This window comes from Ictalurus furcatus, chromosome 8 (assembly GCF_023375685.1).
Source record: "Ictalurus furcatus strain D&B chromosome 8, Billie_1.0, whole genome shotgun sequence".
Classification (NCBI taxonomy): Eukaryota; Metazoa; Chordata; class Actinopteri; order Siluriformes; family Ictaluridae; genus Ictalurus; species Ictalurus furcatus.
Genome location: NC_071262.1, coordinates 28318067 through 28345698, shown reverse-complemented (window position 1 = coordinate 28345698; position 27632 = coordinate 28318067). Strand labels below are relative to the sequence as shown.

Genomic DNA, 27632 nt, shown 5'->3' with positions numbered 1-27632 from the left:
CTCTAACCAATCCGTGATATGATTTTACATTTACATACAGCACACATACAGTATTTGAGCACATGTATCTAATAGTCGCATTTTAAAAAATAGTGTATTTAATCCTTAGATAGGTTTTTTTTATACGCCTTATAAACTTTAAGTGTCGGTGCTGTAGAGTGTTGTGTTGAGGTCAGTTACTCCAGGAGAGTTGGTACTCTCTAATGTACACAAAATTATAATGTACAACCAAAATAATGTGCTCTGTCAGACTGCATGTGCTTTATGGACTGTATGTACTAAACATGTCTAAAAAGAAACATACTAAGTAGTTATTCTGTGTATATTACACTGAACAGGTGATGGAGATGTAAAAGTGTCAGTGTTCCAGAGCGGCGTGTCGGACTCGGTTCCTGCAGGAGCGTCAGTGACTCTGCAGTGCTCGGTTCTCTCTGAGAGCAGATCAGCAGAACTCCAAGTGCTCTGGTTCAGAGCTGCTCCACCACAATCCCATCCTCAAATCATTTACACTCATCACAACAGCAGCCATCAGTGTGAGAGCGGCTCTTCTACACACACCTGTGTGTACAACTTCTCCAAGAACATCCTCAGCCTCAATGATACTGGAACTTACTACTGCGCTGTGGCCGTGTGTGGGAAGATCATTTTTGGGAACGGGACACGAGTACAGTTGGGTAAGAACACATTCATTGACTCAAAGTATGCATAATATATTAAAATTTAAAATTGGTTTAATTTTTTTTTTTTTAAATGTAGACATGTAGATTGCTAACATGATCATCAATATAATCACATGGAGTTCTAGATATTATTTGCTATTCACATGAAATTATATGTGATAAAGTACATGTTCATTGTTATGACTTGTGTGTGTGTGTGTGTGTGTGTGCGTGTGTGTGTGTGTGTGTGTGTGTGTGTGTGCTACAGGAGAATCTGTGGATCCTGTAGTAATCTTTCTCGCTGTCTCTTTGGGAGTGTGTGTGGTTGTGATCTTTACTCATGTTGTAACGTGTAAAGGGAGAAACTGTGAATGTTGCACTGGTGAGTCTTCATTACGTATAGATGCATTATATACAATACAAATGATTTTTATATGTGTGGTGGCCTGAGAAAACTAATAACCATTCCTGAACTGAAAGATATTTCTATTTTGTATGTTTCTCAACCACAAGTAAAGTTCTAACATTTTAAATTCTCTTTACTGCCAAAAAGATTTCCACTGAAATGCACATTGACTGTCTAAAAAAAAACAACAACATAATTATTTAATCTGATTTAAACATACAGTATATATTAAATCTGGACCTAAACATGAAAATATATTTTTTCTCTTTACAGGGAAAACGCAAGATTCTACGATAAAGAAAACACCAAATCAGGTAATTAACACTGAGATTATTATTATTATTATTATTATTATTATTATTATTATTTATTTATTTTTGTTGTTGTTGTTGTTATTATTATTATTAGGAGTAGTAGTAGTAGTAGTAGTAGTAGTATTTTAGTTTCCCATTAACAGAAGCCTTATTTGAGTTGGATTATTTTACTTAGGTGCTAAAATTTAAGTGATTTCCAATAAGCTCCCTGAAAATGTCTGTATTCAGATGAAAGCTGTGTCTTGACTTTATCCTGTCTGAATTATATTACTGAAAAAAACTGATCCAGCTCAAATAAGGCTAAATGTTGCAATATGCTGATATTCCCATCATTCACTTGCATCGTATATCATTTGAAACGAATCGTTCATATCCATTCCCACAGAGCCGTGATGCTGTGGAGCTGAATTTTGCTGCTTTACACGTCAATAAAAGAAGAAGAAAGAGAGAACGAGCTTGTGATAATGTGTATACTGAAGTCATTTACTCTTCTGTTTCTTAGATATTAGATGTCACTGATTTTCTCCTGTTAAATACGTTCATGTTCATAATTTTCAGCCTGATAGGAAATCATTTACTGGTGATTAATTAATTAATTAATTGAGCTTGAGGTGCCCCAAGTGTTATAAGAATAAAAAAAAATATGTTTTTATGCTGTTACCAGGTAACAGACGAAAGACCAAAACAGATTGTCTTTTAGCTATAGCGAGTTAATATTAGATATTTAGTATACAGTAAGGGTCTAATGCTTTGCCACTATTTGTATTTTATTTGTTTAGTGGTACTATAAATGTATCTTTTTTATTGTATTTGGATTTAGATTTTTTTTTAATTATTATTATTAGTTTAAAACACATTATTTGTTCAGTCTGAATAATGCATTCATATTCATGCCGCATCAGCCATCAGACTACAAACATGACCGCCATGGACTATAACTCCCAACACACACTCACTGTCATGCTCAAGCTTACCTGATTACTGATCTAACACACCTGGACTCTCTCACATACATACACACACACACACACACACACACACACACACACAATATGAGCATACATAAAACACTCAATCAACGTGAACTCAGTGTTGACCTGTTCACCTGACATACCATGCCCCCCCCCCCCCCCCCCCCGCAAGTTCATCTGGTTATTGATCCTGTACCCTTGACACTATTTGTTGATCTCCTGACCTTCTGCATGTTTCTGACCGTCATATTGTTTACAATTTACAATTGTTAATTGCCTTTTATAAAAATAAAGCACTTCCTGAAACTGCAGCTGTCTCTACGTCTGACAGTTCGGTTGATTGAATTTATTCGTAGATCATTTGCACTAGAAATATGGTATTCATGAAAATAGTTTGTTTGGGGGAAAAACAAACAAAACATTTGTATTCAATTAAATTTAATTTGATTTGTATAGCACAGTTAACAATGGACATTGTCTCAAAGCAGCTTTACAGAAACATATAAAGACAGGATATAGATTTTAAGTGTGTGAATTTATCCCTATTGAGCGAGACAGTGGAGACGGTGGTGAGGAAAAACTCCCTAAGATGATATGAGGAAGAAACCTTGAGAGGAACCAGACTCAGAAGGGAACCCATCCTCATGTGGGTAACAACGGATAGTGTGAAAGTAAAAGAAAAATCATTATGGTGTTTATATGAAGTCTGTTTGTTGAACTAGTCCACTGTTCACTAAAGGAGACCTGAGTGTAAAACTGTGTGTGGTAAGTGCAGTCCCAAGGCCATCGCAGCAACCGTAATCCCAGCGACCACAGCGAGAACGTCCATGTGGAATTGAGGTCCAAAATCATTTCCATGGTACTTCAAGCGGTACCGTCCTCAGCAATCTCCAGGCTGTAGCCTCCAGTTGATGAGAGCTCCATCCAGAGGTAGGGCATCAGGATGGATCAGGCAGGTCCAGAGAGAAGAAAGGGTCAGGATCACTGGCATCTCCAGTGTGTAAATTTACATACTCAATGAAAAGTCTCACTAAAGCATTTTGAGCAATTTCAAAATGTATAATTGGCGATGAGTTACGGTGATTCTATATACAGCTTATGCTGTCAAGTTGAAATCAAATATTTTCATGTGCCTTAGATTAATATGTTCAAGTTCAGCTTTTTTCCAATTCCACATTTTATGTTACCTTGCCAAAAGAAATGTAAGTCAATTAGGGAGTCTACTTTGTTCACATCAGAGGTCATTTTAAAACAATCAATTATACAGATTTAATTCACTATATCAGAATTCCAGTGGGACAAATGATTACCTACACCAAGTTCACTGTCTCTTTAAACATTCTGGAAGATTTCATGAACAATGTAATGACTTTAAATGCTTCTGATTGCCCAAGTGTCATAATTAGGAGTTGATTGGGAGTGCCCCTGTGGCTGAACTTAAGGGCCTACCTTTAAAGCCAGTGCTTTTTGCCCTGGATACCATAGGAAACTCCAAACTACTCAACCAAGACCTCAGAAAAAAAAGATCTTCCACAGGTCCAATTCCTCCTTAGGAGCAAACCCAACCACTGAAGGCATCTCAAGCATCTGTAAAAAACAATTATATGCTAATGAAAAAAAAAAATTGGGACCACTCAGACATTACATTATTCAGGAAGGAGGCACAAATTAACCCCCAGGAATCAGTTAACTTTGATCCAGAAGGTTCAACTGAACCCTCAGATGACGCCAACAAAAGAACTGGTTAGGAGTTGGAGGCATCAAGTATCAAAGTTCCTACATGCACCATTAAGGGGGTCCTACCTCACCTTGGCCTGAAAGGCTGTCATGTAAGGAAGATGCCCCTACTTCAACACCAGTATATATATAATAAAAAAAACTGACCGAAGTTTTCAGGTGATCACCAGCTTTTGGAGGACGGTTCTCCGGTCAAACAATATTGAACTGTTTGGCCATAATCATCAGCACTATGTATGGAGGAATAAAGGATGAGGCTTTTAATCCAAAGAAAACCACCCTGACTTTGAAGCATGGGAGTGGCAGCATCATGTTGTGAGGGTGTTTTGCTGGAAAAAGGACTGGTGCACTTCAGAAGCCTGTTTCAGGCTGCTACCCAGGTAAGTTTGAGTTTAGTTTGAGCAAGCTCTGGCTTTTCAGTCTCAACAAGGTGGACTGATTTTTAGCGGGTTTAATCGCCATGGTAACTTACGCTAGACAGCTAAAATGCTCTGGAGCAGGTTTTATTCTAGGTAAGAAAACTCCGTCAACTTGGACCAATCAGCTGCGAGCAAAGTGATATAAATCTGACGCATCAAAGTTAACCCTTTAGTGGTTGTAGATGTATCTTCACGCTTTGTGTAGCTCGGAGTGCAACAGAGGGACAGACACAATCCCTTGGCTTTTCCCGATGACCATCTCTGTGAAAGATATGGAGTTCATCTCTGTTTATATTAAATGAAGTGACGTGAAATATGTTTGGGTTATACAGAGAGGGAAAGAAGTATTTGATCCCCTGCTGATTTTGTACGTTTGCCCACTGACAAAGAAATGATCAGTCTATAATTTTAATGGTAGATTTATTTGAACAGTGAGAGACAGAATAACAACAAAAAAATCCAGAAAAACGCATGTCAAAAATGTTATAAATTGATTTGCATGTTAATGAGGGAAATATGTATTTGACCCCTCTGCAAAACATGACTTAGTACTTGGTGGCAAAACCCTTGTTGACAATCACAGAGGTCAGACGTTTCTTGTAGTTGGCCACCAGGTTTGCACACATCTCAGGAGGGATTTTGTCCCACTCCAATGCTTTTTCATTAAAGTCTAGTTATACTGTACATTCATCAATATTAAATGAAGAGTACACATTGCGTGTGCTGTTGTCTTCTTTCCTTCTGTACTGTAAGTGGAAGACGTCTGTGGTTTGAGGGTGAGAAGAAGGGTTAGAGGGTAAGAACAGTCCTCATGTAAACAACCTACTATCAAATCCTTTAACAAAGGTTGCATTAGCATTTAAGAATTTTAACTCCTCTCTCTGGCGATACAGGAGACACCTCAAAACTCCGCCTTCCTGCTTTTTCAGCTAAAGCAGCAGTCAGACCAAACACGAATATGATTCACCCAGAGGAAATGACAATTCAGTGACCGTTCAGAGACAGACGCATTTGATGTTCACGTTGCACCAAACTGATGCAGGTGAATCTCGAAACGAGAAACACTTGTGTACTGTAAAAGACTAACAGAAGGCTTCCGTCAATATTTTCTTGTACATGCTGTTTGTATGATTTGTATCCATTTCATGTCACAAATTCTAGCTTCTAAATGTTTGATCATCTAGCTTTAGCAAGAAGATTTCGTGATGTAAGCTAATACGATCTGACAAACTCAATATATAGCTTCTGGTCAAGCTGCAGGTCTTCATCAGAAACCAGTGTGAACTCCATGCAGACCTGGAACAAAGGCATGTTGGTGAAACCCAATGGCATGACATGGTACTCATAGTTCCCTTATGTCATGTGCTGTGTGAAGGTACTTTACTGAGTCAGTCATACAAATTACTCAGCTATGATTTAATACTCTCAAGATTTAAGCAGTGCTTTAGACATTTTCAAGTCAGGAACCCAGGCATTTGGTGTAAATTATATATGCATCTCAGACAGGACTGTGTGCATTAACTGTTGAAAGATAAACTACAGACTTTTTGTTGTCCAATAAAATACTCAGCTATGTTTGTTTGTTTGTTTTAGTAATTTAAATGAAACTCTGAAAGTCTAAAGTATGTGAATAAGTTTCTTAGTGAGTTTTTCACCACTGACTTCTGCAGGCCAAATTTAGCTACAAACACACAAGTAGGTGGAATGGAAATTTAAAGTGATCATGTGACTTGTAGCAGCCAATGAGATGAAAGTCTCCAGTACAAACTTCTCAGTGATTTGGTTTCTAAATTCTTTCAAACACCTCGTCCCAAGTGTGATATCATTTATGAGAATGGCTCCACTCTGGATTCTTAGTTTATTTCTCAACATATGTAAGTCTTATATACATTTTTTTAATGTATTTAAAATATTATAGATGCTCATTCATATTTCTTTTGTTGCACTGGATCTGATTCGAATTGATTTTCTAGTTCCAGCCCAAGCTGCGGATTTTAACCGACCCTCGTTTGTCTCAGTGAAGTCTGGAGAACGTGTTACTCTAAACTGCACGTTTCAAGTTGGATACAGTAAAGAACTTACTGTTTGGTATAAACAACAATTTGGAGAGATGCCTCGGGAAGTGGGGAAAATGATAGCCCATACAGACACGCAGACTTCACCTGAGTTCAGCTCAGGATTTAAAGTGGAGGAGATTATGAATGGCATTTCTTTAACAATCCTACAGACGAAAAAAAACGATGAAGGATTGTATTTCTGTGGAATATTTACCTGGGGCAAATTTCAATTTTCCAATGGAATATTTGTAGCTGTGACCGGTAAATCACTCACACACACACAAACACACACAAATACAATATACATTTATATACAGGGTGTCCAAAAGTATCTTTACAAGTTTAATCCAATATAGACTGTCGGCCAGGACTGTAGAAATACTGGAATTGTTCCATTTTACAGAGAAACACATTACGTTTGTGTATATAGCAAGTTTTGACAAGTCTTCTCATCATCATTATATCATTTGAAGGCAAGAATCACTGCCGCGTTTGAAAGCATTGTTGTGGATATGTTGCATGTATAAGACGGAATTTGGATTATTGCCTGGATGTTTTGCGCATCACCAGTGGTGCCCATATTAACATTCATAACGTCACTGCTTTAAGAAGAAGAAAAAAAAAAAGTTTGGGTTTTTACTGTATCTAAATTTCCTTGATGCCTGATTCTGTGTGCGTTTAGTAATGTTTTAAGTTGTGATGATCGTTTTCGGGCACCCTGTATATTTATTTACCTAGATATTTTGTAAAATTGCAACTATACTCCCCGTCCCACAAGAAGTGTAGTGGATATAAAAAGTCTACACACCCCTGTTAAAATGGCAGGTTTTTGTAATGTGAAAATAATGAAACCAAGATAAATCATGTCAGATTTTTTTTTTCCACCCTCAATGTGAATTTACAACGTATAAAAATTAACTGAAAAACAATCAGAAACTTTGTAGGGTGAAAAAAAGAAAAATATTTAAAAAAAAAAAAAAAAAAAAACTTACAATAATCTAGTTGTGTAAATGTGCCCCTAAACTAAATTATTGTTAAAACACCTTTTGGATTTTTTTTTTTTACACCACTCGGAGTCTATCCGTGTAGATCTATTAAATTGTAAGGGCATCTCCTGTGAACAGCCCACTTCAGGTTTTTAGTTAGATTCAGGTCTGGCTCTGGCTAGACCATTCAAAAACACTGATCTTCTTTTGGTTCAGCGATTCCTTAGTTGATTTAGATGTATGCTTTGGGTCATTGCCGTGCTTAAAAAGGTGACATTCTTTTTCATCTTTAGCTTACTAGAAGACACCTGAAGGTTTTACACTAAATTCAGCTGGCATTTGAAGCTATTCATGATTCCCTCCAGCCTGATAAAAGCCCCAGTTCTCTCTGAAGAAAAGCAGACCTAAAACATGATGCTGCCACCACCATGCTTCACCGTGGGTATGGTGTTCTTTTGGTGGTGTGCTTTTTTTTGCACCAAACAAACCTTTTGGAATTATGGAATGATTATACCTTTATAATTGATCTCATCAGACCATAACACATTTTGCCAAATAGTTTGAGTTGATTTAGTTGAGCTTGGATGTTTCATTGTGGGAAAGGGTTTCCGTCTAGCCGTCCTACCCCATATCCCAGACATGTGAAGAATATGACAGATTGCTGTCACATGCAGAGAGTAATCAGTACTTCTCAGATATTCCTGCAGCTCCTTTAATCTTGCCGTAGGTGTTTTGGAAGACTCCCGGGTAAGTTTTTGTCTTGTCCTTTTATACATTTTGGAGGGATGTCCTGTTCTTGGTAATGTCACTGTGGTGCTCCATTATCTCCACTTGTTGATGATGGCATTCCCGGTGTTCCATGGTACATCTATTGTTCTGGAAATGTTTTATACCCCTCTCCTGATCAATACCTTTCAACAAGTGAGATACCATACATGCTTTGGAATCTCTTTGAGGACGACGGCTTCAGCAGTTAGATGAAACGAAGAAAAAGTGAAGAAAATCCTACAGAAACAGCTGATCTTTATTTGTGGTTAATCAGAATAATTTCATTGATGACAGCTGTATGATAAATACTTTTGAACATGAGATTTAATGTGATTGGCTCACTTTGAACACAGCTATGTCCACAATTATAAAATGTTGTTGTGCAAATATATGGAACAGGTTATTGTATTTTTTTTTTTCTGATTTTTCCCTAAAATGTTTCTAATTGTTTTTTTTGTTTTGTTTTGTTTTTTTTTTTTACTTAAGTTTTATATGTTGTAATTTCACGGTGAGGGTGGGAAAAGTTCTAAAAAATATTTATCATGGTTTTCACTTTTTATATCCACTGTACAGCTAGCATCTTCAATTAGCAATATTTTAAATGATTTAAAACTTATCTTATTTTCACTGGCTAGGTTTTTTTTTTGTTATATCTTATAAATTTATAAATTTCATGAATAATTATTTAATTATCTTTTCTTTGAATTGATACTAAATAATTAATTCAAGTTTTAATGTTTAATTTCTGACCTCCAATTACCTGTTTTACTTAATTCCGTCTTAAAATTTTATTTTAATAGATTATTTTAAGGTTCCGTCAGGAATAGTAGTAGTAATAGTAGTAGTAATAGCAGAAATTTAAATATATTATTTATTCATAGATATTCATTGTTGCTAATGGATTTTTATGGGGGTGGCTGTGGATCAGGTGGTAGAGCGGGTTGTCCACTAATCGTAGCGTTGGCGGTTCGATTCCTGACCCACATGACTCCACATACCGAAATGTCGTTGGGCAAGACACTGAACCCCAAGTTGCTCCCGATGGCAAATTAGCGCCTTGCATGGCAGCTCTGCTACCATTGGTGTGTGAGTGAGTGTGTGTGTGTGTGTGAATGAGTGAATAAGACACAGTGTAAAGCGCTTTGGATAAAAGCACTATATAAGTGCGCCATTTACCACTTATCTTTGTAAAGCACTGTAAGTAGCAAATATAGACTAAAGCATAGGAAAGACAGTTTGTGTCGATTTTCCATATGACTTTCCTAAGTTTATTAAGTATCTAGTGGACATTTAGCAAGTAAAATGTTAGCTCAGTGTGTACATAAATGCAAACCAAATTTACACTGTCTATATTACACTGAACAGGTGAGAAAGATGTAAAAGTGTCAGTGTTCCAGAGAGGTGTGTGGGACTCGGTTCCTGCAGGAGCGTCAGTGACTCTGCAGTGCTCGGTTCTCTCTGAGAGCAGATCAGCAGAACTCCAAGTGCTCTGGTTCAGAGCTGCTCCACCACAATCCCATCCTCAAATCATTTACACTCATCACAACAGCAGCCATCAGTGTGAGAGCGGCTCTTCTACACACACCTGTGTGTACAACTTCTCCAAGAACATCCTCAGCCTCAATGATACTGGAACTTACTACTGCGCTGTGGCCGTGTGTGGGAAGATCATTTTCGGGAACGGGACACGAGTACAATTGGCTATGAATACATTCACCGACCAACGTTGCAGTAAGTATGTAATTGTAGATCGTATCTGTTTGCTTTGTTTTAGTTGTAAATATTTAACATATTGGCACAGTTCTACAATGTGTACATATTCATCATGTGACATTTATTTTCCTACAGAGGGATCTGATTCTGTAGTGGTATACCTTGCTGTAATGGTAGCGGTGTGTGTAGTAGTGATTTGTGCTCAAGCTATTTTATACTGTAAAAAACAACACTCTGGACAATGCACAGGTAAGATTCCATTATACTGTGCAGTAAAAATTGACCTGAAGCATAATATGACTAAGCGAATATAAACATCCATTTTGTTGTACATAAGCTAGTGCTAGCTAAAAAAAAAACAAAAAAAAAAACACAAAAATAAATACAAATGGAAGTAAATCTTCACATGGATCCAATCATAAAAGCTACTCTTTGTCCTACAGCGAGACTTCCACAAGGTTCACTGATGGAAAAAGCACACAGTCAGGTAACTAATCCTGCACTGTATACACAGCATCAAATGTAGTCCTAAAAAAATGCATCTCTTATTTGTGAACTCTTTATATCCGTTCATGTAGAACCGTGATACTGTGGAGCTGAATTATGCTGCCCTAAATATCAAAGAAAAGAAAACCAAAAGTGGAAGAGCAAAAAGAGGACAACCGCAAGATACTGTTTATTCTGAAGTGCTAATGTTCCCTAGTACATAGATTTTCTAAAAATGATTACTTTTATAAAAAAAAAAAAAAAAAAAAAAGATATCTATCTGTGCATTGTAATTGTTAACCCTAATCATGAACATGAGTGGTCTGTTTATTTATTAACTCAGATAACACTTTTATTGTTTTCGACTGTGTAATATATGGCAGATCTCAATTCACAATTCTGGTCAAAGCGCAGCTCTGCATAAGCATGGTGTAATAGGAAATGCAAATGGTGGGTTTGATTGTCTCTATGTAACTTGTATACAGTGGAATGAAATGTCATTTCTTCAGAACCATGGTGTGACATGCCACAGTAGCACAATACACATAAAGTGTAATTACATAACGTTATATAAAATAAATACACAGTGCATTGTAACTACACAGGGCAACAGAACGATACGTGATGGATTATTGTATATGGCATGACTGAGAAGAGCTGAACATAGCTTTGTAGTTGTATAGTCACAGCACTAACCAGTTTAAGTTTGTCCAAGTTTAACTGTCAAATAAAAAAAAAAAAAAGAAGCTGTCCAAGAAGCAGAAAGATAAGAAAAGCAAGATCAGTAGTAAAAAGGAGCCATTAATATCTTCATTGCAGACGTGGAACCAAGGTGTGTTGGTAAAACCCAATGGCATGACATAGAACTCATGCTACCCTTAAGTACCCTTATGTTGTGTAGAAGCCAGTTTTCCACACATTTCCTTCCCAGACTTTAAGTTGGTTCATATCTCAGGTCTAACGTTCTGTATGTCCATGTGCACAGCTGCTTCAACACTGCATACAAGGCCGGGGATATCCACACTTCTGTCAAAACCTGTCAGTTAAATTTAATTACAAGGAATAAAACCACTTTCTTTATTTATCCATCCATCCATTAATTTTTAGTAACAGTGGACATGGAGTGGGAACACAACCTGGATTTATAATATCCAACTAGCGTGATTTAAGGAGGTCTGAGGAAACCACAGAACCTGGAAGAAACCCTCATGGACTCAGGGAAGACAAGTAAAACTCCTCACATAAAATATCCCAAGCTGAATGAGTGGATGGATGGATGGATGGATGAATTAATGATTATTATTTTGTTGATTTCATTAATACACCCACCAATTTTTGAAATGTTCCAGATAACATTAAATGCTAAGAGTGTCAGTACTGCTGCATAGAACAAAATGTGTACATCTGCGCTAATAAATATTACAGTGAAGACCTTACATTTGGTTAATTCCTTAACTTTTATGTTCTGTTCAGGTTTATTTATGTATTTATTTATTTATTTATTTTAAGTTGGACTTACTAGGATATAATATGTCCAATAAAAACTCCATTATGTGTTTTTAAGTTATTTAAAAATAAATAATAAAAAAAAAAAATAATAATAATAATAATAATAAAAACCTTTTTACTCATAGTTAAGGATTATATAAAGTTAACACTTCTTTGTGAATATCTTTCTTAGTGTTAGGGTTAGGGTTAGGTTAGTAGTGTACTTTTCACCACTGACTTCTGCTGGCCAAACTGAGTTACAAACAAACATGTAGGTGGAATGGAAATTTAAAATGAACTTGTGACTTGAAGCAGCCAATGAGATGAAAGTCCCCAGTAGAAAGTTCTCAGTGGTTTGGTTTCTAAATTCTTTCAAACACCTCGACCCAAGTACCATGTCATTTATGAGGATGGCTCTACGCTGGATTCTTATTTTATCTTTCAAAATAATATGTAAGTTTTCAAGTGTTTTCATTTAAAATGTAACAGATGTTCACAAATGCAAGTACAAATTCATTCATTTTTTTCTTTGGTGTACTGGATCTGACTTGAATTTATTTTCTAGTTTCAGCCCAAGCTGCGGATTTTAACCGACCATCGTTTGTCTCAGTGAAGTCTGGAGAACGTGTTACTCTGAACTGCACATTTCAGGATGAATACAGTAAAGAACTTATGATTTGGTACAAGCAAACATTTGGAGAGTTGCCACAGGAAGTGGGGAAAATTACAGCAAATATAGACATCGAAATGTCAGCCGAGTTTAGGTCAGGATTTAAAATAGAGAAAAGTGTGAATGGTATTTCTTTGACAATTGTACGAGTGAAAAAATCCGATGAAGGACTGTATTTCTGTGGAATATATACCTGGGGCAATTCTGCAATTTCCAGTGGAACATTCATAGCTGTGACAGGTAAATCATTGACACACACACACACACACACACACACACACTAGTTTTTACTGAATTTATTTAATCCAGGAAGCAACTGCAGTGTACTTTAGTACAGATCGTGTATGGGTTAAAACTTAAGTGCATGTTTTCAGAGGAGCAGCACATTTCAGATGAATGACCTTCATCAACTGTTCAAGCGAAAAGTAAAATGCTTCTGCGGCTACAGCTGGTCAATAATCTAGTAGACATTAAAAATGGAATGTGTTAGTAGTGTTGGTCAATCTACTGGATATTCTTTGCTTTGCTGGATACATTTTGATGAAGACAATTTCTTCCCCACACTTCACCCCACAAGGCATACATCAAGAATCATCAGTTTAGAAGCTAAAATATATCACAAATGTTATATTTGTTCTATCACTTTGTATCACTTGACATTTTATGTGCAATGACATATTCATTCTCTAATTTTAATTGGTCTAAAATATTCCATTTTATTATTATTTTTTTCTCAGCGCTCATACCCTCCCAACTTTAAAAATGTATTTTTAGAATTAATATTATTATTTATAGTATATATATATATATATATATATATATATATATATATATATATATATATATATATATATATATATAATATAAACTGTCCATCTAATTAGTACCTTTGGGGATGTAGATGCAAATCTGTTTATAATCAAATGTCTATATTCTATAATCAACAGCAAATAAATATGTCTGTAATTGAATGTCTGTTACACTGAACAGGTAAACCAGATTTAAACGTCTCAGTGTTCCAGAGCGGCATGTCGGACTCGGTTCCTGCAGGAGCGTCAGTGACTCTGCAGTGCTCGGTTCTCTCTGAGAGCAGATCAGCAGAACTCCAAGTGCTCTGGTTCAGAGCTGCTCCACCACAATCCTATCCTCAAATCATTTACACTCATCACAACAGCAGCCATCAGTGTGAGAGCGGCTCTTCTACACACACTTGTGTGTACAACTTGTCCAAGAACATCCTCAGCCTCAATGATACTGGAACTTACTACTGCGCTGTGGCCATGTGTGGGAAGATCATTTTTGGGAACGGGACACGAGTACAATTGGCTATGAATACATTCACTGACCAACATCACAGTAAGTATGTAATTGTAGTTTGTATGTGTTTTTGCTTGGTTTTAGTTGTAAGTAATTAGAATATTGATATGGGTCTACAGTGTGTGTAAACATATTTGTCATTATATTTATTTTTCTACAGAGGGATCTGATTCTGTAGTGATCTCCCTTGCTGTAGCATTGGCAGTGTGTGTGGTCGTGATTTTTGCTCAAGCTATTTTAAACTGTAAAAAACAAAACTCAGGTAATTTTTCATTAAATTCTGAAGTTCTAATTGTTCATAAACTTGTAAATATTAATAAATTCAACCAAACACATAGAAGTCTGTCAGTAAATTCAGATGAATTCAGAACAAAATCCTTAATTCAGCGCATTTTTGTTGTAGATAAGCTAGTGCAAGATAAAAGTGGTGAAAATAACTGCAAATACATGTACATCTTAGTATAGTTGCAGTCATAAAAGTTATTTTTCTTCTACAGTGAAACTTCCACAAGGTGCTCTGAAAGTAAATCAGGTAACTAATCAGGAACTGTGTATACACATAGCTACAAAAATGTAAGCTAATTGTCTTATTTGTGATTAATTCCTCATATCCGTTCCTGCAGGACCGTGATGCCGTGGAGATGAATTATGCTGCCCTAAATTTCAGTGAGAGGAAAACTAAAAGCGGAAGAGCCAAAAAAAGACAACCTCAAGATACTGTTTATTCCGAAGTGATACACACTCCTGTTACTTAGATGACTGTTAATTTATCACTAATTGTTATAACAGATGTTTGTCTGCTCAAAAGCAATGTTTGAGCCAAATCAGTGAAAAAGCATTCATTGTCACATGAAACCAAGTGACAGTGAAAAATCATAAACTTTGTCATGTGAAAAGTGGCCATTGTGTACGGTGATGCTATAATGATAATCACACCTGAATGTACTTTTTTAACCTGATTTTTTCAAGCTGTGCACACTTTTATAAAGTTGATAAAGTGGTGTGGCCTGTTTATTTGTGAACTTGTATAAATATTGTTTTCTACAATGTAACGTCTCCGAAACCATGTCGTAATAGTCCAATCTAGAAGTTATACATCTAGCATGTGCTAGTCTCATTATCATGATGGGGTTGAATAGGACTCGAAAAGGAGTTTTAAATACATTATTTATGCAGCAATCCAGTTTTGCTGGGATACAGCGACCTTTTATTTCACACAGTGGTTAATAATGTAAAATTTAATTGCTGCGTCTATTAATTAAACTTAACAGTGAAGGATTTATGGACTATATATAAAGGATAAATAATAAGGGGCCTAACACAGAGCCTTGGGTGACACTTTATTTTTTGGCTTCTGAAGAATTTCCATTTATACTAACAAACAATAGCATTGTAAATACGATCCATACCATTGTGCTCCTAAAACCATTTCAGCTGCGAATAATCCTTGGGATTAACAGCAGACCAAAGTGCTCAGAATTTGTTATACTGCAACAGGAGATCACCAAGATACACTGAAACTAAACCATTTAGAGCTTTAGACATCATGAGCAGGACTTTGTAATGAAAGTGGAACTTAGTGGGTAGATACTGTAGCTTGAATATGACTGGGATAATGTGCGCTGAATTTCTTTTCCTGGTAAGGTTGCATTATATTGTAGACAACCTCTAAGGGCCTCATTGTGGCCAGAGGGCCCCAGTTTGGTGTCTTTTTGTTCCCCTTTAATGTATTGTGTTACAAATTAAACATATTGTGTTTTAATTAGAGATGCACTGATTATTGGCCTTCGGCCATTAGCGGCCATCGGCCGTTAGTTTAAAAACATCTGATGATCAGGGCCAATTATATCCTGTCAATAAAAAGTGAGCGGGAAAACACATTGATTTCCTGCTGTGTGTCAAGAAGATGTCTCCTGTGTAGAATGAGGACAAAACTGCAGTTTGTAATCTCTGTAAGCTAAAATTTTACACCGGAATTGAGCAGCAGTGAAGCAGGAGTTTCAGTGTCGAGTCTATTGCTCTATTTTGTTTTTTGTCATGCTGCTCGAGCTGAATTAAAGGGTCAGTACACCATTGAAAGATTTAAATGATGATGAGTTGACAAAAAAGTATATATTGAACAAAAAAATATATTTGTAGAGTAGTATATTTCATATCTAGGTAATGTTAATATATATATAAAAGTTGGTTTTATATATTACCAGTTTGATGTTCAGTGATGGAGTAGAAATGCGTGTGGTGAGTGAATGTGAGACTAACAGAATTCAGAATTAAAGAATTTAGAATTCAGTCAATGTTAATATGAATTAATGACATTAACTAATTTAAGAAATCTTACTTTAATCTTCAGAATTTAGTTCATGTGTTCATGTTAATTAGAGTAATGTGTTTTCTGTTTATGAGACCAGTTACTGTGGAACAACTTGAAATGAAGAGAATAAAGTTTTTATTTGCATTTCCTTCAGGATTGTGGAATTAATTATTATTAATTTAAAAGAAGGCATAAGAGGTAGAACGATCGGTATCGGTTATCGGTATCGGCCGATATCACTCTGAATAATCGCTTATCGGTATCGGCTGAGAAATTTTGTATCGGTGCACATCTAGTTTAAATACATATTGCAGAATTCAGAAACGATTATAAAAAATCATGATATCACTTACTTTCTAGGTATCTTAATAACTGATGCACATAATGTTAATTTGTTACTCATTGTAACTTTAATGAGTCATTGAATACGTCACATAATTGTGATGATGTTGGTTATTATTTTATTATTGCTGCTCTTTCTGTGAAAGCTTGTTAGTTAGATAAGGCTAAACCAGTCATTGGAGTAAACAAGGACCTAATTGCCTATAGTGTCACGTATCAAGAAACTCTGGACTCCATTTCCCATCAGCCACTGCACTGCACTAGTTGTCACATGACCACCTGCACCTGATTGACGTTTTGGTTAATGAGCACTCATGTGTATATATAGTCCTGGTCTGCACTATGTGCTTGTCTTTTGTTGTCTTAGACCGCTGTTTTCCATGTTTCTTGATCTTGTTATTTTATGTTTAGGTTTGCCACAGCATTATGCCAAGTTGTCTTAGACTCATGTTGTTTATGTCTCAGTGTTTTGTTTCATGCCACAGTGTTGTTTCAAGTTGTCTTAGTGTCTTTGCTTCTTAGCACGTTGTTTCAATAAATGTTATTATCTTCACCTGCTTCTGGCTCAACCTCGACTCGTGACAGAATGAAAGACCAGCTATCAAAAGCAGCAGATCCCCACGATGGATGCCTGGTTTGAAGCATGTGGTATTTAGGACTGCTGGAGCAGGGAAGAAGGACAGATGAACTGCTCGCGCAGAATAACCGCATGCTAGGCCTGCCGCAGCTGGACAGACCATGCACCAGGCCACACCCGGCATTCGTAATGGATTACGCCAGGACACGCCGACGGGAGGGGGAATTTTTGGTCGGGGCTGAGACCAACTCCCACCCTCCCTCCCCTAGTATGGATCTCACTCAGCCATCATGCCCCGCCGAGGACGTCGCTCCGCTTTCATGCCCCGCCGAGGACGTCGCTCCGCTTTCATGCCCCGCCGAGGACGTCGCTCCGCTTTCATGCCCCGCCGAGGACGTCGCTCCGCTTTCATGCCCCGCCGAGGACGTCGCTCCGCTTTCATGCCCCGCCGAGGACGTCGCTCCGCCTCCCTGTTCAGCTGAGGTCGTCGCTCCGCCTCCCTGTTCAGCTGAGGTCGTCGCTCCGCCTTCCTGTTCAGATGTGGACGTCGCTCTGCCTTCCTTCTGCTCGGCTGAGGTCGTCGCTCTGCCTTCCTTCTGCTCGGCTGAGGTCGTCGCTCTGCCTTCCTGCTCGGCTAAAGACGTCGCTCTGCCTTCCTGCTCGGCTAAAGACGTCGTTCCTTTTCTTTGCTTCTCTCAGTATGTCGCTCCCCCTTCCTGCTCCACGGAGGACATCGTTCCCCCCTCATGCTCCGCGGAGAGCATCGTTCCTCCCTTGGGCCTCGCGGAGAACCTCGCTCTTCTTCCTGGCCTCGCGGAGAACCTCACTCCCCCCCTGAGTCTCGCGGAGAACCTCGCTCCTCTTCCTGGCCTCGCGGAGAACCTCGCTCCCTCCTTGAGTCTCATGGAGAACATCGCTCCCCTCTCCTGTCCCGTGGAGGATGTCGCCCCGCTTTCATGTTCAGCTGAGGAAGTATCTCAGCCTCCCTGTGCCATTGTGGAAGCCACCCGGCCTCCTGGTTTTGCTGGGGACATTTTCTCCAGGGGGCCAGGACCACCAGATGAAGGACGTATGATTTTGGGCGCTCCAGGAGTAGCGCCCTTGGGGGAGGGTTCTGTCACGTATCAAGAAACTCTGGACTCCATTTCCCATCAGCCACTGCACTGCACTAGTTGTCACATGACCACCTGCACCTGATTCACGTTTTGGTTAATGAGCACTCGTGTATATATATAGTCCTGGTCTGCACTATGTGCTTGTCTTTCGTTGTCTTAGACTGCTGTGTTCCATGTTTCTTGATCTTGTTAGTTTATGTTTAGTTTTGCCACAGTATTATGCCAAGTTGTCTTAGACTCATGTTGTTTATGTCTCAGTGTTTTGTTTCATGCCACAGTGTTGTTTCAAGTTGTCTTAGTGTCTTTGTTTCTTAGTACGTTGTTTCAATAAATGTTATTATCTGCACCTGCTTCTGGCTCAACCTCGACTCGTGACATATAGCTTGTTCCCATGTTAATAGCTGGGAATTCTTGCCTTTTTATCAAGTTCCCGTTATCAAGCTAGCTATACAGCAGGGGGTATGAACTTGCCACCACTGTTCTGTCCAGTGGGATGGGTAATAAAGTGGAACAATGAGTGGTCTGAAACAGAACATTGTGGCACAAGATGTTGTACTTTGCAGACTCTGAAGAATCAGTTGGGGCATAGAGGAACACTGGTGATGAATCAGGATTACTCAGATGTCAGATTTTCCAGAAAGTCCCAGTCCAGAAGCTCTATGGGATGTTTTATGTAGTCATTTCAATTCAACAATGACTGCACTGAATTAAATCATGACATGGCTTGGGGTGGTAACCACCTCAAAGATGCACTATATAGCCAAAAGTTAGTGGAATAACAAAGTTGGAACCACAGAACTGTATAGAATGTATTTTTCTTTTACAATTTCCCTTCACTAGAACGAATAGACCCAAACCGGTTCCAGCATGACAATGCCCCTATGCACAAAGCAAGCTACATGAACATATGGCTTGCCAAGTTTGGGGTGAAAGAACTCGAGTGGCCTGCACAGAGCCCAGACCTGAACCCCACTGAACACTTTTGGGATAAATTTGACTGCTGATTGAATCCCAGGCTTCCCCACACAACAATGCTCTTGTAGCTGAATGACCATAAATCCCCACTGGCATGCTCCAAAATCTAGTGGAATCCAAATTGGCATGTTTAAAAATCACATATGTGTGATTGTCAGGTGTTCTCAAATATTGTCAAAGGTGTTCTCAACCAGCAGCTCCATTTCCCAGGAGGCACCGCTAACTAGAAACATGGCCACTGATGACTACACTTCCCACACATGCACATGCTTGCCTTCGCCGGAGTACTAACTACACACACCTGCAAGCAGTCTCACACACAGCACATATGCAGCATTTAAAGACTTTGTCAAGCAATCAGACTTTGTGAAGTAAACATTCAGTTGAGTAGTTCTCTGCCGTTATCCAAGCCTTAGTTCTCGTGTTTTGCCAAAGTGACTTTGACCATTGTTTTTGTTCTCCACCTCAATTCTCTGCCTTGCCTAGTTTGTCTGTTTGTCTGATCACCCGACCCCTGCCTGTTTATCGAGCTCGGATTTTGCCTTACCCCTTTGAAATATTATCATATCTGCCTACCTGCACTTGCTTTTGTCTCCGCCTACAAAGCGTGACAGATTACTTCGCCTGACTTATGGAAGCAGCGGGTAACCTGGAGTGGCGTCAAGCTGTTGACGGCCACGGGAAGCTGATGAGCGAACATCACTAGCAGATAGCCTACTTGACTGCGCAGGTCAATCGCCTTGCTCAGTCGCTATGCCCACGCATTCTCAGTTTACCGGCACCGGAGAAGTATGCCGGGGATCCGGCGCGCTGTAAAGGTTTTCTCCTACAATGCTCCCTGTTCTTCACTAGCTACCCAAACATGCCAGAGGCATGGAAAATCATCCACTTTATGGAGCTTTTAACCGGGAAGGCTCTCCTCTGGGCTACGGCTGTATGGGGACAGGGATTCCATCTCGTCCTTGGAGCAGTTGACAGGGCGTTTCCGGCAAGTCTTTGATTACTCTCCGGATGGCAGGGAGACAGGAGAGGAGCTGCTAACCATGAAGAAAGGTTCACATTGTGTTGCTGAGTATGCCCTCGAGTTTCACACCATTGCAGCAAGGAGTGAGTGGAACGAGTCAGCTCTAAAGACTGTGTTTCACAAGGGACTGAACCCAGATGTGGTGACAGAGCTGGCCTGTCGCGACGAGCAATTCACCCTTGACGTGCTCAGTGACCTCGCTATCTGCCTGGATCGCCTTCTATAGAGCCGCGCACAGTATGCAGCGAGGTAAATGTCGAAGTGCAAGGTGCCATCGCTGAGCCCAAGCAGCTGGGGTGTGTGCAGCTCAACGAGGAAGAGAGAGAGAGGTGGCATTGAGAGTTTCACTGTTTTTACTGCGGAGAGGAGAAGCATCTCATCAGACAGTTCCCTCTGAAGTCTTGTCACAACACAGGAGATAGCGGGGATGCTAAACCCCATCAGCAAGGGGTGAGTTCGTTTCAGTTACCCCAGATCGTATTTTAGCCTGCATTCGTGCTACCTGTTATAGCTGAATACTCAGGGATGTCTTGTGTTTTAGAAACATTGATTGACTCAAGAGCAGCGGGGAATTTCATCAATCAGAGCACTGTTCACCAGTACAACATCCCCGTTTGTCCACTAATACAACCACGCAAGACCCAGGCCATTGAAGGAGCCTCTATTGGAAAGGGGTACATCTTCCATTGCACAGAGCCGCTCACTCTTCAAACCAGCACAATCCATCAAGAACGCATTGTTTTCTACGTCACAGTGTCCACCAGACATCCCATTATCCTAGGTTTCCCCTGGCTGGAACAGCAAAAACCAAGCATTTCATGGACAAACAAACAAATAACACACTGGTCTACCTACTGCCTTGCACACTGCCTACAGACACCAGTAGTTCCACTGGCGGCCACCTCCATTGACAGCTCTGATCAACCCGCTCCAGTTCACATTCCACCGGAATATCAAGACCTCATGGAGGTTTTTAGCAAGCAGAAGGCTAGCGGACTACCTCCACATCGACCATACGATTGTGCCATCGATCTGCTCCCTGGAACCATGCCACCTCGAGGGCGGGTGTATCCATTATCACAGAGTGAACAAAGAGCTATGGAGGAGTATATTCAAGAGGCACTCCAGCAGGGCTACATCCGATCCTCTACATCCCCTGCATCAGCAGGGTTTGTCTTTGTGGATAAGAAGGGAGGTGGTGGTTTAAGACCATGCATCGAATACCGGGGTCTCAATCAGTGTTGCGTAAATTATTGTTACCCTCTTCCGCTGTTCCCAGTAGCCCTAGAACAACTCCGAGCAGCCACCACCTTCACTAAACTGGACCTCCGCAGTGCATACAACTTGGTTTGTATCAGAGAGGGAGATGAGTGGAAGACGGGTTTCAATACCACCTCAGGCCACTATGGATACTTGATAATGCTGTATGGACTCTCCAGCACCTCCTCAGTATTTCCGTATCTGATTAATGGCGTCCTAAGGGACATGCTGGGTCGCAATTTCATCACGTACATCGATGACATCCTGATATATTCCAGTTCCCCGGGAGAACATGTCCGCCATGTCCGGCAAGTCCTGCAAAGACTGCTCAAGCACCAGCTCTATGTCAAAGCAGAGAAATGTGAATTTCACCAGCACACTATCTGGTTCCTGGGCTACATCATCAGCCCTGACGGGGTCACCATGGACCATGGTAAAGTGCAGGCAGTTGTGGAATGGCCCACTCCAGGAACAGTTAAGGAGTTACAGCGATTCCTGGACTTTTCCAACTTCTACCGGCGTTTCATTAGGGGTTTTAGTTCCATCGCACACCCTTTAACGTCCCTGTTGAGAGTAAAGCCCAAACGCCTGTCCTGGAATCCAGCCGCCCAAGCAGCACTAGAGCAACTCAAGCCTTCATTGTTGAAGTCGACGCATCTGAGCGAGGTGTAGGAGCTATCCTGTCTCAGTGGTTCGGAGAAAGGTCCAAGCTTCATCCCATGGCCTTCTTTTCATGGAAGTTGTCACCGGCAGAGTATAACTATGACGTGGGAAACAGAGAACTCTTGGCTGTAAAATTAGCCCTGGAGGAATGAAGGCATTGGCTAGAGGGTGCAACACACCCCTTCATCATCTTCACTGACCACAAGACCCTAGAGTACCTACGTACTGCCAAGCGTTTGTCACCTCGTCAAGCCCGCTGGTCATTATTCTTCTCATGTTTTCAGTTCACCCTGTCGTACAGGCCAGGGTCCAAGAATACTAAGGCCAATGCTCTCTTCCGTCTAGACAGCACTGAGGTTCGAGAGAGCCAAGAAGAATTCACTCTCCCACCTTCTTGTATTGTCAGCTCCCTGGAGTGGGAGTTGGACCAAATCTTAGCACGCATACCAAGGTCACAGGTTCCAGCAGCATGGAGAAGATGGGGACCACCGTCAATCTCACCTCTGGCTACCACCCACAAGCAAATGGTCAAGTGGAACGAGCTAACCAGGAGATTGGCCGGTTCCTCTGGACATTCTGTGTGTCCAACCCTGAAGACTGGTGCAGATTCCCCCCCTGGGCAGAATACGCCCAAAATTCTCTATGTCACTCAGCCACAGGCCTCACACCGTTCCAGTGTGTTCTAGGCTACTAGCCTCCACTGTTCCCGTGGAATGCCAACCGTATCGAATCACCGGCAGTTGACCAATGGTTCCAGAGAAGCGAACAGGTTTGGGCAAGTACACACCAGCGTCTTGTGCAGACCTCACGCACCTACAAGCGTAAGGTGGACGTCGTCGCAGTGAACACCCGCAGTAACAGCCAGGTGATAGAGTCTGGCTTTCCACAAGGGAGCTGAAACAACCACATGCTTGCAAGAAATTCACCCCAAGTACACCAGACCTTTCAAGGTCAACAAGCATATTAATGAGGTCACCAACAGATTGGAGTTACCTCGTCACAGCCACATACCACCATCATTCCACGTTTCACGACTCAAGCCTGTCATCCCTGGACCTCTAGCCACGGATGTGCCCCTCAACACCCCTCCTGTCCCACTAGAGATCGACGGTCAACCCACCTCATAAAGAACATCCTAAACCCGCGGCGCAGGAGGGGTAAGCTTTAGTACCTGATCAAATGGGAGGGATATGGGCCAAAGGAACAGTGATGGGTACCCGCGCAAGACATCTTGGACCCACAGCTACTTAGAGACTTTCATGCACTATGCCCTGAACGTCCAGGACCCTGACCCCGGGGAAGACCCAGACAGGACTCTGCTCCAGGAGTGAGCCCTTTCGGGGGGGTGGGGGGGGGTGGGGGCTCTGTCTTATCACAGCCAACCAGCAACTCCGTTTCCCAGGAGGCACCACTACCTACAAACATGGCCACTGAGAACTACACTTCGCGCACACGCACACGCTCACCTTCGCCAGGGTACTAACTACACACACCTGCAAGCAATCTCACACACAGCACATATGCAGCATTTAAGGATTTTGTCAAACAATCAGACTTTGCAAAGTAAACGTTCAGTTGACTAGTTCTCTGCCGTTATCCAAGCCTTAGTTCTCGTGTTTTGCCAAAGTGACTTTGACCATTGTTTTTGTTTTCAACCTTGATTCTCTGCCTTGCCTAGTTTTTCTGTTTGCCTGATCGCCCGACCCCTGCCTGTTTATCGACCACGGATTTTGCCTTACCCCTTTTGATTATTATCATATTTACCTACCTGCACTTGCTTTCTCTGACTACAAAGTGTGACAGTACCAATGAAAGAGTGTGAACAACCTGCTAAAACCAACTAAAACCCTTTTATCAAACCTGCTCAGGAGCAGGGTTTTCACTGTAAATAAGATTAGGTTGCATATTTATATATTAAAAATATTGTACAACTACTAAATCTTTGTCATGTAAAAAAAAAAAAAAAAAAAAAAAAAAACAACACAAAAAAAAACCTTTTAATCTACACCCTGTCTTCAAACTTTAAATTCTAGCTGTGTTTTAAGCTAATTCCCAGTAATATTTCTTTTTGCACAAGCTTGTGAATGTAAAGTTCATACTCTGTCAAAATACTTCTTTGTGAATAGATTTCTATTTTGTACTGACTTCTGGTGGTCAAAGTGTGTTACAAACATCTGAACCTGAAGGTGGAATGGAAATCATGATATGTAGGGCGGGATGGAAATTTAACTCATGATCTGTAGCAGCCTATGAGGTAGACGTCTTCAACATAATATACTTGTGCTTTTGTCGGAGAGCTTGCATCAAGCATCATGTTGTCTATAAGGATGTCTCCAGCCTTGATTCTTCTTTTATCTCTCTACATGATATGTAAGTTTCACAAGCTTTATGTTAAAAAAAAAAAAAAATTGTTTTTTTTTAGATAATTGTTATCTTCGCATGTCTCATTTATTTATTTATTTTAAAATTTATTTTCTAGCTCCAGCCCAAGCTGTGGATTTTGACAAACCATCATTTGTCTCTGTGAAGTCTGGAGAACGTGTTACTCTTAACTGCACATTTCTAAACAGCAGCAGATCACTTCGTGTTGTTTGGTACAAACAAAGATCTGGAGAGCTACCTCAGAAACTCGGAGAAAGGCTTTCATACCTGGATGCAAAAATTTCACCTCAGTTCAACAGCTCAGGAGTGAAAGTGGAGAGAATTAATAATGGGATTTCTATGACGATAACACATGCAAAAAAAGATGATGAAGGACTTTACTTCTGTGGACTGCCTAAATGGGAGAATGTACATTTTTTCAACGGAACAATCTTGGCTGTAACAGGTAAATATCTACCCAAAGCTGTACAAAGACATGCACATAATTACAATATGTTTATGCTGAAAAGTGATTTATTATTATTGTGCATATTAATAGCCATGAACTGTTTGGGGAAAAGTTAGAAATAGGGAGATTCAGTTATATAGTCTTCTTGAATGCAATATAATATATTTTCTAGAATAATATCGTTCACAGGGATTGGTGTAAATTGGTGGATGCTCCAGATTAAAAAATGTGTGATATTGTTAATATGGTGAGGATTTCTGTAAGGAGAAATACTATTTAACACATATGGAAGGGGTGTCCAGGGTCAGCGGTTTGTAGCCCTCAGAGGTAAAGCTGTAACTTTGAGTTTTTTAACACAGGAAGTCTTTAGGACAGAGGGCGTTGTTTTTTGTATTTTTCTAGGTTACATGTAAATGTCCAAGTTGGTTATTAATCAACTTGAGAACCACATGAAATTTATGGGGGGAAACGGATTTTATTTCTAACATTGTCTATATTACACTGAACAGGTAAACCAGATTTAAACGTCTCAGTGTTCCAGAGCGGTGTGTCGGACTCGGTTCCTGCAGGAGCGTCAGTGACTCTGCAGTGCTCGGTTCTCTCTGAGAGCAGATCAGCAGAACTCCAAGTGCTGTGGTTCAGAGCTGCTACACCACAATCCCATCCTCAAATCATTTACACTCATCACAACAGCAGCCATCAATGTGAGAGCGGCTCTTCTACACACACCTGTGTGTACAACTTCTCCAAGAACATCCTCAGCCTCAGTGATACTGGAACTTACTACTGCGCTGTGGCCATGTGTGGGAAGATCATTTTTGGAAACGGGACACGAGTACAGTTGGGTAAGAATACATTCACTGACCAACATCACAGTAAGTATGTAATTGTAGTTTGTATCTGTTTGCTTGGTTTTAGTTGTAAATAATTAGAATATTGATATGGGTCTACAGTGTGTGTAAACATATTTGTCATTATATGTATTTTCAAACAGAGGGATCTGATTCTGTAGTGATCTCCTTTGCTGTAGCATTGGCAGTGTGTGTGGTCGTGATTTTTGCTCAAGCTGTTTTATACTGTAAAAAACAAAACTCAGGTAAGTTTTCATTAAGTTCTGGAGTACAAAGTGACCTGAAGAATTTATATATATATATATATATATATATATATATATATATATATATATATATATATATATATATAATACAACCACCATCATGGTCCATAGGATGAATTATTATTTTTAATAGGAATGTTTTGTTAATAACTTTCAAATAAAAACAGTTGCATAGATGTTCGGCTATATATATATATATATATATATATATATATATATATATATATATATATATATATATATATATATATATATATATATATATATATATAATATCAACATTCCTTTTATATGATATATTTATAAATGTGTAAATATGTATAAATATTGATACTTATTAGCACATGCACACATGCAGTTAAATAATAAATAATAATCCCATCAGTGAAATTAATTCAGGACAAGCTCAGTGCACAAATTCAGTGTGTTTTTTGTAGATAAGCTAGTGTAAGATGAATGTGGTGAAAATAATTACAATATAAGTATGGATCCAATCGTAAAAAAATATATATTTTTCTTCTACAGTGAAACTACCACAAGGTGCTTTGATAGAGAAAACACACAATCAGGTAACTAGCCAGGCACTGTGTATACACATAATAATAATAACAATAATAATAATAATACGTTTATTTTTTATAGCGCCTATCTCAGACCCAAGGCCATTAAAAATGTAAGCTAATTGTCTTATTTGTGATTAATTCTTTATATCCGTTCCTGCAGGCCCGTGATGCCGTGGAGATGAATTATGCTGCCCTAAATTTCAGTGAGAGGAAAACTAAAAGCGAAAGAGCCAAAAAAAGACAACCTCAAGATACTGTTTATTCTGAAGTGATACACACTCCTGTTACTTAGATTACTGTTAATTTATCACTAATTTTTATAACAGATGTTTGTCTGCTCAAAAGCAATGTTTGAGCCAAATCGATGTAAAAGCATTCATTGTCACATAAAATCGAGTGAGAGAGAGAAATCATAAACTTCGTCATATGTTACAGGACTTGCCTAAAAAGGTTTGAGGGAAATGTTGAGTAGCAATTGTAATTAGAAAATTCGGCATTGTGAATCATGCTGCTATAATGACATAATTTTGCCAAAAAGTGCTTTTTAACCTATGCGTAGTTTTATATAACTGATAAAGTGGTGTGGCCTGTTTATTTATCAACTTGTATAACTATTTTATTGTTTTCTACTGTGCAACATCTCCAAAGTCATGGTGTAATAGTCCAGTCTAGAGGTGATAATTTGTGCTTGAGGAGATCAGCAAGATTCACCGGAGCTAAACCATTTAGAACTTTAAACATCATGAGCAGAACGTTGTCAAGAAAGTGGAACTTATTGGACAGACATATGACAAGGATAGTGTGCACTGAATTACTTTCCCTGCACTGTAAAACCGGATAAGTTCATTTAACTCAAAAAATTTG

At 39.5% G+C, this 27632-nt stretch overlaps 3 protein-coding genes across 3 annotated transcripts in view; all 3 read left to right on the top strand.

Moving 5' to 3' along the window:
- LOC128611998 (uncharacterized) overlaps window positions 1-15874 on the top strand; it is a 17314-nt gene extending 1440 nt beyond the window's left edge. Inside the window, exons 3-6 of the mRNA XM_053631896.1 lie at window positions 339-674; window positions 928-1041; window positions 10474-10517; window positions 14615-15874. Of these exons, the coding sequence (XP_053487871.1) occupies window positions 339-674; window positions 928-1041; window positions 10474-10517; window positions 14615-14746 (626 nt within the window). The 3' untranslated portion in view covers window positions 14747-15874. The remainder of the gene's footprint in view (window positions 1-338; window positions 675-927; window positions 1042-10473; window positions 10518-14614) is intronic.
- LOC128611994 (uncharacterized) lies at window positions 12267-27632 on the top strand. The gene is made up of 6 exons (XM_053631895.1): window positions 12267-12457; window positions 12570-12914; window positions 13665-14030; window positions 14152-14253; window positions 14489-14523; window positions 26929-27632. The coding sequence occupies exons 1-6, from the start codon at window positions 12328-12330 to the stop codon at window positions 27058-27060; spliced, it is 1110 nt and encodes a 369-aa protein (XP_053487870.1). The 5' UTR covers window positions 12267-12327; the 3' UTR covers window positions 27061-27632.
- LOC128611999 (uncharacterized) lies at window positions 24479-26133 on the top strand. The gene is made up of 3 exons (XM_053631898.1): window positions 24479-24628; window positions 24738-25085; window positions 25598-26133. The coding sequence occupies exons 1-3, from the start codon at window positions 24571-24573 to the stop codon at window positions 26014-26016; spliced, it is 825 nt and encodes a 274-aa protein (XP_053487873.1). The 5' UTR covers window positions 24479-24570; the 3' UTR covers window positions 26017-26133.

Excerpts from the sequence above, each read along its gene's own strand:
- LOC128611999 (XM_053631898.1), top strand. The coding sequence starts at position 24,571 with ATGTTGTCTATAAGGATGTCTCCAGCCTTGATTCTTCTTTTATCTCTC. Across the intron at positions 24,629-24,737 it reads TTTATCTCTCTACATGATAT|CTCCAGCCCAAGCTGTGGAT; the intron begins GTAAGTTTCACA and ends TTTATTTTCTAG. Across the intron at positions 25,086-25,597 it reads AACAATCTTGGCTGTAACAG|GTAAACCAGATTTAAACGTC; the intron begins GTAAATATCTAC and ends TACACTGAACAG.
- LOC128611994 (XM_053631895.1), top strand. The coding sequence starts at position 12,328 with ATGAAAGTCCCCAGTAGAAAGTTCTCAGTGGTTTGGTTTCTAAATTCT. Across the intron at positions 12,915-13,664 it reads AACATTCATAGCTGTGACAG|GTAAACCAGATTTAAACGTC; the intron begins GTAAATCATTGA and ends TACACTGAACAG. Across the intron at positions 14,254-14,488 it reads CTGTAAAAAACAAAACTCAG|TGAAACTTCCACAAGGTGCT; the intron begins GTAATTTTTCAT and ends TTTCTTCTACAG.